General features: G+C 41.3%; 3 protein-coding genes across 3 annotated transcripts in view; 2 read left to right on the top strand and 1 right to left on the bottom strand.

Moving 5' to 3' along the window:
• LOC113465408 (RING finger and transmembrane domain-containing protein 2) overlaps positions 1–11,793 on the top strand; it is a 16,518-nt gene extending 4,725 nt beyond the window's left edge. The window contains exons 4-6 of the mRNA XM_026819906.1: positions 2,113–2,328; positions 3,359–3,689; positions 10,488–11,793. Of these exons, the coding sequence (XP_026675707.1) occupies positions 2,113–2,328; positions 3,359–3,592 (450 nt within the window). The 3' untranslated portion in view covers positions 3,593–3,689; positions 10,488–11,793. The remainder of the gene's footprint in view (positions 1–2,112; positions 2,329–3,358; positions 3,690–10,487) is intronic.
• Positions 3,746–8,431, bottom strand: LOC113465407 (transitional endoplasmic reticulum ATPase-like; the record flags this gene model as incomplete). The annotated part of the gene is made up of 5 exons (XM_026819905.1): positions 3,746–3,978; positions 5,642–5,835; positions 6,564–6,645; positions 6,746–7,001; positions 8,321–8,431. Coding segments are annotated over 5 exons (876 nt in total), but the record flags the coding sequence as incomplete, so codon positions are not given.
• On the top strand, positions 9,026–11,097 carry LOC103524510 (E3 ubiquitin-protein ligase RNFT1-like). The gene is made up of 2 exons (XM_008489523.3): positions 9,026–9,094; positions 10,157–11,097. Exons 1-2 carry the CDS (start codon positions 9,041–9,043, stop codon positions 10,388–10,390), a joined length of 288 nt encoding a protein of 95 aa, XP_008487745.1. The 5' UTR covers positions 9,026–9,040; the 3' UTR covers positions 10,391–11,097.
• Positions 11,794–12,048: the final 255 nt, after the last annotated feature.

Here is a 12,048-nt window from a genome sequence, read left to right as displayed (position 1 = left end):
CTCCTCCTCCTCCACCTCCTCTTCTACTGCTGCTAGATTAAGTAGCAACTCTCCTTTTTTGGACACTTTTAAATGATCCATCTTTACATGGGGAGTATTTTAAGATAGGAAATTTTCGACCAAAAATTCTCCTCTTCCTTCTTTTCCAGACTGTTCCAAGAAAAGTGGAGGAGCTTGTTCTCTTCCTTCTTCTTCTCCTCCTCCTCCTTCTCCTCCTCCTCTTCCTCTTCCTCCTCCTCTTCCTCCTCCTCCTCATTCTCCTCCTCTTCCTCCTGCTCCTCCTCCTCTTCCTCTTCTTCCTCCTCTTGTTCGTCGTCACTCCTTCCCCTTCAGTTCGTCTTTTTTTTTGCTCCTTCTTCTTCTTCTTCTTCTTCTTCTTCTTCTTCTTCTTCTTCTTCTTCTTCTTCTTCTTCTCTTCCTTCTTCACGCTAGAAAGAATCTATCGGTGCCTGATCCTGAATGCAATATACGAGTCCTCGTATGTCCCCTCTATCTTACTGGATGGATTAAGTTCCTTGCCAGCCAGCCTATTTAGCTTGGTTGGTAGCGCCTCTGCCTCGTATGCGCTAGGCCGCGGGTTCGATTCTCGCCCGGGGCGGATTTTATCCTGAACGGATAATGTTCGTTCTCGGAACGGCTGGCTTCCTCTTATCCTGTCTTCCTTCTCTCTTCTATTACGGGACGATAAGACCTTAGCAGTTACAGTTCCGTCTATCAAACCTTTTGGAAAAAAAAAGTTGCTTTCCTGGTTCGATTCTCGCCTGGGGCGGATTTTATCCTGAACGGACAATGTTCGTTCACAGAACGGCTGGCTTCCTCCTATCTTGTCTTCTATTACGGGACGATAAGACCTGAGCAGTTACAGTTCCGTCTATCAAACCTCTTGGAAAAAAAGTTGCTTTCCCCTTTTTTACTTCTTTCGTTCTCAAATCTTCTTAAAATATTTATTTAAATTAGGTAGGTACTTAAATCGATATGCTTCCAATCAATGTTATACAATAATTTTTCTCCAAAATGTATTTTACATTAAAAGCCATTTTAGGTGTTAGGGTCCCCCAACTCCTCATATCAAATCATAACCTCGTGTTTATTTTATTATTACTTTTTTTAAATTAATTATTACCCGCGATCAGGATCAGAGTTTAAACTCAGTTTAAGTTTTTAACTCTTGGATGAAGGAATCTGATTGGTTGATTTCGAAATTTTCAGCCAATCGGATTGCCCAATATACAATAGTTAAAACTTGAACCGAGTTTTACCCTGATTCTGGCCCTGGCCATAAGTTGAAAAAAATACACACTATTTATGTTTAGATTGTTAGTCATTAGAAAATAGACTCAGATCTCCACGAGATAACTATTTAATATTTAATTTTGTAATTTTAAGTTGAAATTTTCTAATTTGTTTACACATTTTCTCGTAATGATTTAGATGTAATAAATTTCGAGTTATTTATGGTAAAGCAAGAGCCTCCTTCGAAACTTAGTGGGTATCTTATGAAGGATATTTAGGGGCCTTCTGTCTAGATTCCAGCATCCCCCTGTCAATCTACTATTGAACCAGAAGGCTCCCCTCATGTGAAACTTTTCCAAAATCCACCAAGTATAAAAAGCCAGAGAAACTTTCACCCAAAGACTCCAAAAAGTCACTTGCTTCACCACAAAATAATTCAGATTTACGTTTTTCAAAGGGTTCTCTGCGCTTTTAAAGAAGAAGCACAAGTCCTCACGATGGTTGACTGCGATTCAGGACGAGCCAATTCAACATAACTAGAGACCATCACCCTGGGGTATGGCTGATAAGAAAGATATCTTTATTCTACCATCACCATTCGGCTACAGCTGAAACCGCTAGAACAACAACAACGACATAAAGATTAATGGGTTCTCTGCGCTTTTAAAGAAGAAGCACAAGTCCTCACGATGGTTGACTGCGATTCAGGACGAGCCAATTCAACATGGCTAGAGACTATCACCCTGGGGTATGGCTGATAAAAAAGATATCTTTATTCTACCATCACCATTCGGCTACAGCTGAAGCCGCTACAACAACAACGACATAAAGATTATTATTATTTTTCTATTCTATTATTCTGATTTTCCCCTCTTCCAGGGAAAGTGGTATCTCTTCATTGAGCTAACGTCCCAGTTCTATCGCAGCCTGGTGCCGATACAGCTGTGGCTTATCTATCTGATGGAATCCTACCAGGGCCACCAGAAAGTTGTCGGCGTGTTTCTGTCGGCCGCCTACATCGTGGCCAAAGGCTCCAACATTATGCAGGCCGCCAAAGCCTGGTGGAAGTCGTTCACCAAACTTCTCAACAATATTGTAAGTATTCAATATTGTGCTTGTCTTGCAGAAGGTCCCGGGTTCGATTTGCAAATACATATTTCAATGGGTTGTTTTCTGGTGTCGATGTCGTTGTGTTGACCCAGCACCTAAATGGGAAGTATTGTGTCTCTTCTCGCCTATCTGATGATTTGATGAGGGACAGACCACGGGATGGGCATGCTACGACACAGACCGCCTCTCATGTAGCAGTTGATTCATTCTTCTTCTTTCTCTTTTCCATTCGAATTTCATTTGGGATCGGTATCTCCCTCTTTTTTTTCCAACATTATGCAGGCCGCCAAAGCCTGGTGGAAGTCGTTCACCAAACTTCTCAACAATATTGTAAGTATTCAATATTGTGCTTGTCGTGCAGAAGGTCCCGGGTTCGATTTGCAAATACATATTTCAATGGGTTGTTTTCTGGTGTCGATGTCGTCGTGTTGACCCAGCACCTAAATGGGGAGTATTGTGTCTCTTCTCGCCTATCTGATGATTTGATGAGGGACAGGGGGACCACGGGATGGGCATGCTACGACACAGACCGCGTCTAATGTAGCAGTTGTTTCATTCTTCTTCTTTCTCTTTTCAATTTTCCGAATTTCATTTGGGGTCGGTATCTCCCCCTTTTTCCCCCTCCACAATCTTCTATTCACTGCTTCCTCTCTTCTCCATCCCCTCTCTCTTAAATCCTCAGGAACCTTAGCTCTCCACCTTGACTTTTTTTTTAAGATGAGTGTTCTCCGCCGTATGGAACAACTGCTACATTAGACGCATGTGGTCTGCTGTTTCGTTGTTTCATACCTAGTTTCATTAGGATTAAGATTTTTATTTATTTCTTAGAAAATACCATCTCGGGCTCAGTAAACATTTGAACTGAATCCTCCTTGTCTAAAACTTTAACAAAATAGCTAAAGTTTGTGTCAACATTCAATTCGATTCATATTATTAGGTACAAATATACAATATTGTATGTAAACATTGATGCGAAGAAAAACCTCTCATTCCCTCCTCCCTCTCTTCTTCACAGCAACTGGGCGTGTCTCCCACGAAGGAGACCCTGCTGGGCGTGGGCTGCATCTGCCCCATTTGTCATGACGAGTTCAAGACCCCGGTGCAGCTCACCTGCTGTCACATCTTCTGCGAGAGCTGCGTGACCAAGTGGTTCGACCGCGAGCAGACCTGCCCCCTGTGTAGGGCCACGCTGGTGGATGACCCCGCCTGGCGCGACGGAGCTACGTCGTACTTTGTGCAGATCTTCTGAACACGGGACACATTTTGCCCCGGTTTGCCCTATTTTTCCCTCTTTTTTAGATCTATTTTAACAGGGTCAAATTTACCCCGACGTACTTTTTGCAGATCTTCTGAACAGCATTGATGCGAAGAAAAACCTCTCATACCCTCCTCCCTCTCTTCTTCACAGCAACTGGGCGTGTCTCCCACGAAGGAGACCCTGCTGGGCGTGGGCTGCATCTGCCCCATTTGTCATGACGAGTTCAAGACCCCGGTGCAGCTCACCTGCTGTCACATCTTCTGCGAGAGCTGCGTGACCAAGTGGTTCGACCGCGAGCAGACCTGCCCCCTGTGTAGGGCCACGCTGGTGGATGACCCCGCCTGGCGCGACGGAGCTACGTCGTACTTTGTGCAGATCTTCTGAACACGGGACACATTTTGCCCCGGTTTGCCCTATTTTTCCCTCTTTTTTAGATCTATTTTAACAGGGTCAAATTTACCCCGACGTACTTTTTGCAGATCTTCTGAACAGGGGACTCGTTTTGCCCCGGTTCGCCCTATTTTTGCCCTTTTTTAGATCTTTTAACTGGGTCAAATTTACCCCGGATTGCGCTTTTTTATCTTTTAAGGGGGTCAAATTTACCCCTCAATACCTTTTTTTTATGTTTCCAACTAAACCAATTAATGCATTGTGTATAGGTAATGGCGGGCATGAACATTGTCTTTGTCCTGAAAGCACGGCTGTCACATTTGTCCCGTTTTACCAGACTTTTTTTTTATAACGCCGATTTTTATGAAAATGAAAATCAAACGCGTATAACTAGAGATGTTAAAATGAGTTTTTTTTTACGAATTAACGGGAAATCCCATGATAATATGAGTTGCAAAAAATGGGTCTGCACTGCCTTCATTTCAAGGTGAATCTTGAGGTCCCCTGGTTAACAGAAGGACGTGGGCTGAGTGCACTCCGACCTTTCCAGTCTTGCGAGAATCTCGAGACTGAGTGCACCCCAAACTTTACCCTCTATATGGAAGACTGGCCCTCAGAGAAAACTCTTGAAACCAATATGGTGTTGGAGGAACAACATTTTGGTTTTTGGTTGTTCTTTCAAGCGGTTTTCGAGAGAAAATTTTATTGAAAAGTGATATGTAATTTTTTATTTTTTAATATTGTGTTTAGATGGCGAATTTAGTTTAGTTGATTACCTAGATAACTAGGGTTTATTCTTTTAACTGTGGGATCTATGGGTGGTGTCAGAGGTATATCTAAGGGAAAAAGTAGAAAATAGATCTACATACTATAAAGAAAGGGGAAGAACCATATTATGTAAAATACAATAAAATGAAGCTTTGAGTATGGATTTTTAATACAAAGCATCATCATACTTATGATCAATGGGATTTCTAGTGCCTCTTATGCTTTATGTTTATGCTCATTGAAAAACAGCTTTAGAAACTTCGACTCCGCCGGGAGTTTACCAAAACTTATCCCATGATGTTATTACGGTATTTTCACTAGGAAATGGTCGGAACTTACTAAAACTTACCCAATGATGTTACTATGCCATTTTCAACTCGGGAATGACCCGAACTTGCTATAACTTACATAATGATGTTATTATGGTGTCTTCTCACTCGGAAACCACCCGAACTTACTAAAACTTACCCAAAGATATTACCATGGTGTTTTTCACTCAGAAATAACCCAAACTCACCAAACCTTACCAAATGATGTTACTATGCCTTACTATTGTCTTTGTACTTTGTTGCGCTACGCTCATACGTCATATTATCCAACTATTAAGTGGATATTATTACAACTTATTATCGCACTTTTAAAAGTTAGTTAGCTTAGTTGGTAGTGCGTCTGCCTTGTAAGTGCTAGGCCGCGGGTTCGATTCCCGCCCGGGGCGGATTTTATCCTGATGGGATAATGTTCGTTCTCGGAACGGCTGGCTTTCTCCTATCCTGTCTTCCTTCTCTCTTCGATTTCAGGACGATAAGACCATAGCAGTTACAGTTCCCTCTGTCAAACCTCTTAAAAAAAAAAAGAAAAAAAAATAGATTTTTTCAGCCACACTACGAAACGCACTCACCTTTTCTCTCTTGGGCGCGATGGCGTCCAACTCATCAATGAAGATGATGGAGGGGGAATTCTTATCCGCCTCTTCGAAAGCTTTACGCAGATTGCTCTCAGACTCTCCGGCTAGCTTGCTCATGATCTCCGGACCGTTGATGAGGAAGAAGAAAGCACCTGGAAAATGACAAGAATCGCTTTACGCAGATTGCTCTCAGACTCTCCGGCTAGCTTGCTCATGATCTCCGGACCGTTGATGAGGAAGAAGAAAGCACCTGGAAAATAGAATAGAATAGAATATACCTTGTTTATTGGCATGATACAAATTTCTTGACCCCGCCGGGAATCGAACCCGGGTCTCCCGCGTGCAAGGCGAGCGCAGTGACCACTACGCCATGGGAAATGATACAGTTGAAAATTATAAAGCTATCAAAAATCTCCACTTTCGGAGAAAAAATTCTCAGCTCAGTTCATTCATTTTCAGCAAGAGTTGGCGCTATGATCAGTGCTCCGTTAAGGCTGCTTCTCTCCATTAGCATGGTTTGTCTGTCTGTTTGTCCGTCAGTAAGTCTGTCAGTCTGAGTTTGTTTATTTGCCCTCCCCCCCTTAGGTCGGAACAAGGTTATTGGTCAGTATGTCTATCTGGTAGGTAGTGTGTTTGTTTGTTTTAGTGTGTTCGGTCGTTTTTTCCTCCCAGTGTTTCAGTGTTTGGTTCTTCTTTTTTTCGCACTTACCCAGTAAGTCCCTGCACGGAATCGTCAATCGGCAGGACATGGATGCGCTTGCCATACACAATCCGTATCTCTCTCTGTCTATCTGGTAGGTAGTGTGTTTGTTGGTTTTAGTGTATTCGGTCGTATTTTCCTCTTTTTTTCGCACTTACCCAGTTTTTCAGTGTTTGTTTGGTCGTTCTTTCCGCACTTACCCAGTGAGTCCCTGCACAGAGTCGTCAATCGGTAGGACATGGATGCGCTTGCCGTACACAATCTGTATGTCTCTCTGTCTATCTGGTAGTGTGTTTGTTGGTTTTAGTGTATTCGGTTGTTTTTTCCTCTTTTTTTTCGCACTTACCCAGTGTTTCAGTGTTTGGTCGTTCTTTCCGCACTTACCCAGTGAGTCCCTGCACGGAGTCGTCAATCGGAAGGACATGGATGCGCTTGCCGTACACAATGCCCGGACACGGTACCAGAGATACGACGTCGCTCAGACGCACGCGTAGATTGTTCCGCATGACACGGTTCATGCGGATCTTCTCGTCCGGACACGTATCGTCGGACAGGACGATACAGACGGACTCCTTGCGACGTTTGCCGCGCAGCAGTACCGTGTCGCCCCGGAACAAATTGAGCTCGTCCATTTTGGCCTGGCCGAGAGAGGAAATAACAGGAAGTTAGAAGGTTTTTTTTTTGTTGTTGTTGTTGAAAGAACAAGGGTTTAGAAAGTTTTTTTTTTCTTTTTGAAAGAACAAGGCAACAAATTGAGCTCGTCCATTTTGGTGGCTGGGAGAGAATACGGTATAGAAAGAAAGAACGAGCAAACCGCGAATAGGTGACTTATCACAGAAGAATCGATGATGACCTTCCGCTTATGAAAATGAAGGGGAAATGAGTAAATTAATTCGTCCGGACACGTATCGTCGGACAGGACGATACAGACGGACTCCTTGCGACGTTTGCCGCGCAGCAGTACCGTGTCGCCCCGGAACAGATTGAGCTCGTCCATTTTGGCCTGGCCGAGAGAGGAAATAACAGGAAGTTAGAAGGGTTTTTTTTTTTGTTGTTGTTGTTGTTGTTGAAAGAACAAGGGTTTAGAAAGTTTTTTTTTCTTTTTGAAAGAACAAGGCAACAAATTGAGCTCGTCCATTTTGGTGGCCGGGAGAGAATATGGTATAGAAAGAAAGAAGGAAGGGGGGAAAAAAAACAAGAGCCAACTTAAAAGTCCATTTTGGCCTGGCTGGAAGAGGGGAGAGAAGGTGGGTTAGAAAGAAAAGAACAGTCAACATACAAAAAGAAAACTTCATTGAAGACTCCGTAACTAAAAAAAAAGAAAGAAAGAAAGAAAGAAAGAGAAATGTTAGATTGAGGGAACTGTGACTCCTTCCTTCTCTCGGATCTTGTCGTCCCGAAATCAAAGAGAGAAGGAAGGATAGGATAGGAGAAAGTCAGCCGTTCCAAGAGCAAACCTTATCCTGAAGGGACAAGGCAGACACCCTACCAACCAAGCTGGTCCCCATACATTGTAAAGGTCCATATTGAATGGACCTTTCAAGTTTTCCATACAACCCAAGAGTTAAAATTGACCTTTAACAAAGTTACCAAGTTTTCACTCAAGTATTCTCGGTATTGGCCATGAGCAATCATGCTGATGCCACACATGAATGAATGAACCAAGCTGGTCCCCATACATTGTAAAGGTCCATATTGAATGGACCTTTCAAGTTTTCCATACAACCCAAGAGTTAAAATTGACCTTCACAAAGTTACCAAGTTTTCAATCAAGTATTCTCGGTATTGGCCATGAGCAATTGAGCAATCACGCTGATGCCACACATGAATGAATCATACAACCCAAGAGTTAAAATTGACCTTCACAAAGTTACCAAGTTTTCAATCAAGTATTCTCGGTATTGGCCATGAGCAATCACGCTGATGCCACACATGAATGAATGAAACTTTTACTTACTTGTGACAAGGACACAACGGAGTTATCATCGTTGATAGTTTCATCCACAATCAGTCTGTTTGGCTTGTCTTTCTTCTTCAAGATGGCTGTCGCCAAGTCATCACTAAAACAAATTTGTCAAGTTAAAAACTAGGTACTTATCTTCAACAACAAAGCCTTTTCAAGATGGCTGTCGCCAAGTCATCACTAAAACAAATTTGTCAAGTTAAAAACTAGGTACTTATCTTCAACAACAAAGCCTTTTTTTTATTTTTGTAATAAAGGTGTGAAATGAGAATGCCTCTGATTCATATTTTTCATTCACTTCTCCACCTCTTACATTAGCTTCCCCTCCTGTCATTTCAAGAATTAGTAATTATTCAGAAGCCATGACAAAAAAAAATAATAATAATGTTCCTTATTGTGTTAAACCTAACCCTATAATATCACTGGTCAATGCAAATCTAGTGATGGGAAAAATGAAACTTTTCAGGGCTCTGGATCCCAGGTTTCGAAACGCTCTAAGGTTTTGGATCTGAGTTCGAAACTGAAACCGAAACCTTGAAACCTTCGGGTCCATTACGTAACGAAGCAGACTAAGCAGGGAAGTTTCAGTTTCAGTTCAGTAGGTATCAACATAGTTTGTAGTGCGCTTGCGCTTCTGTCTTTCTCTTTCCTTATTCCTTGCTATGTGCTATCTGCTCCAGTCTCCATAGGGTGGTGGCCAAAGGCTCCAACATTATGCAGGCCGCCAAAGCCTGGTGGAAGTCGTTCACCAAACTTCTCAACAATATTGTAAGTATTCAATGTGCTGAATGGGTTGTAAAAACTTTTCACAATTTTTTATTTTTAATATCATTATTTTTTTCTATCATTAATATCATTACTGTTATTTGTTGGAATGTATGATTTATTTATGTAAATAAATGAAAAGTATTCTTATAATGAAAAGTATTCTTATGAAAAAAAAAAATGTGCTTGTCATGCAGAAGGTCCCGGGTTCGATTTGCAAATACATATTTCAATGGGTTGTTTTCTGGTGTCGATGTCATCGTGTTGACCCAGCACCTAAATGGGAAGTATTGTGTCCCTTCTCGCCTATCTGATGATTTGATGAGGGACAGACCGCGGGATGGGCATGCTACGACACAGACCGCGTCTAATGTAGCAGTTGTTTCATTCTTCTATCTTCTTCTTTCTCCATTCGAATTTCATTTGGGGGCGGTATCTCCCCCTTTTTCCCCCTCCACAATCTTCTATTCACTGCTTCCTCTCTTCTCCATCCCCTCTCTCTTAAATCCTCAGGAACCTTAGCTCTCCACCTTGACTTTTTTTTTAAGATGAGTGTTTCACCGCCGTTTTTATTTCGTAGCCATGGAACAACTGCTTCATTAGACGCATGTGGTCTGCTGTTTCGTCGTTTCATACCTAGTTTCATTAGGATTAACATTTTTATTTTATTTCTTAGAAAATACCATCTCGGGCTCAGTAAACATTTGAGCTGAATCCTCTTTTTTTTTTTTTTTTTTTTTTTTTTTCAAGATGAGTGTTTCACCGCCGTTTTTATTTCGTAGCAATGGAACAACTGCTACATTAGACGCATGTGGTCTGCTGTTTCGTTGTTTCATACCTAGTTTTATTAGGATTAAGAGTTTTATTTTATTTCTTAGAAAATACCATCTCGGGCTCAGTAAACATTTGAGCTGAATCCTACTTGTTTAAAAGTTTAACAAAATAGCTAAAGTTTGTGTCAACATTCAATTCGATTCATATTATTAGGTACAAATATACAATATTGTATGTAAACATTGATGCGAAGAAAAACCTCTCATTCCCTCCTCCCTCTCTTCTTCACAGCAACTGGGCGTGTCTCCCACGAAGGAGACCCTGCTGGGCGTGGGCTGCATCTGCCCCATTTGTCATGACGAGTTCAAGACCCCGGTGCAGCTCACCTGCTGTCACATCTTCTGCGAGAGCTGCGTGACCAAGTGGTTCGACCGCGAGCAGACCTGCCCCCTGTGTAGGGCCACGCTGGTGGATGACCCCGCCTGGCGCGACGGAGCTACGTCGTACTTTGTGCAGATCTTCTGAACACGGGACACATTTTGCCCCGGTTTGCCCTATTTTTCCCTCTTTTTTAGATCTATTTTAACAGGGTCAAATTTACCCCGACGTACTTTTTGCAGATCTTCTGAACAGGGGACTCGTTTTGCCCCGGTTTGCCCTTTTTTAGTTCTTTTAACTGGGTCAAATTTACCCCGGATTGCGCTTTTTTTATCTTTTAAGGGGGTCAAATTTACCCCTCAATACCTTTTTTTATGTTTCCAACTAAACCAATAAACCAATTAATGCATAGGTAATGGCGGGCATGAACATTGTCTTTGTCCTGAAAGCACGGCTGTCACATTTGTCCCGTTTTACCAGACTTTTTTTTTATAACGTCGATTTTTATGAAAATGAAAATCAAACGCGTATAACTGAAGATGTTAATATGAGTTTTTTTTACGAATTAACGGGAAATCCCATGATAATATGAGTTGCAAAAAATGGGTCTGCACTGCCTTCATTTCAAGGTGAATCTTGAGGTCCCCTGGTTAACAGAAGGACGTGGGCTGAGTGCACTCCGACCTTTCCAGTCTTACGAGAATCTCGAGACTGAGTGCACCCCAAACTTTACCCTCTATATGGAAGACTGGCCCTCAGAGAAAACTCTTGAAACCAATATGGTGTTGGAGGAACAACATTTTGGTTTTTGGTTGTTCTTTCAAGCGGTTTTCGAGAGAAAATTTTATTGAAAAGTGATATGTAATTTTTTATTTTTTAATATTGTGTTTAGATGGCGAATTTAGTTTAGTTGATTACCTAGATAACTAGGGTTTATTCTTTTAACTGTGGGATCTATGGGTGGTGTCAGAGGTATATCTAAGGGAAAAAGTAGAAAATAGATCTACATACTATAAAGAAAGGGTAAGAAACATATGTAAAATACAATAAATGAAGCTTTGAGTATGGATTTTTAATACAAAGCATCATCATACTTATGATCAATGGGATTTCTACTGCCTCTTATGCTTTATGCTCATTGAAAAACAGGACCTCCTACGTACAAGCCTAGTGTGATACTCACAGGGAGTATCACACTAAGTATCACACACTTCATATTTCCTATTAATTGTCATTCATACAAATAACCTATACCTAGGCATTTTGTTCTAGGCATCTAGGCTGACTAACTTGGTTAAAATAAATTCTAGGCTATTAATTGCCTAATAAAAAAAAAAGGCTTCGAAATCTGAATTAAATCCTGTCTGACTCCACCCATAGGGCTGAAAAGACTATCTTCTAAAGAAGACAATATTATGATCAAAACAGATGGTCTCTAAACTACACTCGCGAGCACAGAAATCGGACCAGTTGACCAAGTCAAATATTTCTCTGAAAGCGGTTTTTTTACCCCCATACGTAGGAGTCATCGATTTTTTTATTTTATTTTTTAAGATGTATATTTTTGTAACCCAAAAGCAGATGCTCTATTCGGAAGCAATCTACTCACAAGCATAGAGACTATTAAATGCAGAGATGTATGAGATGAGGAATGACATTTGTGACGAGCATTTAAGTGTGCTTAACAACGTTCAAGAAAATTCCATTGAACTGTCAACTGGTCGGATTCAAATGTTCAAAATATACATATTTTTGTTATTTACATATTTATGTTTCTTTCATGTTTATTTTTCTTAATATTCTTT

This window comes from Diaphorina citri, unplaced genomic scaffold (genome assembly GCF_000475195.1).
Source record: "Diaphorina citri unplaced genomic scaffold, Diaci psyllid genome assembly version 1.1 scaffold102, whole genome shotgun sequence".
In the NCBI taxonomy this organism is placed as follows: Eukaryota; Metazoa; Arthropoda; class Insecta; order Hemiptera; family Psyllidae; genus Diaphorina; species Diaphorina citri.
Note: the sequence above shows the minus strand (reverse complement) of the source record. Positions and strands in the feature narration are given on the sequence as shown.

What these genes read in the sequence shown, in the direction of transcription:
- LOC103524510 (XM_008489523.3), top strand. Translation starts at nt 9,041, where the DNA reads ATGCAGGCCGCCAAAGCCTGGTGGAAGTCGTTCACCAAACTTCTCAAC. An exon ending in CCAAACTTCTCAACAATATT is followed by an intron (nt 9,095 to 10,156) that starts GTAAGTATTCAA and finishes TCTTCTTCACAG; the next exon opens with CAACTGGGCGTGTCTCCCAC.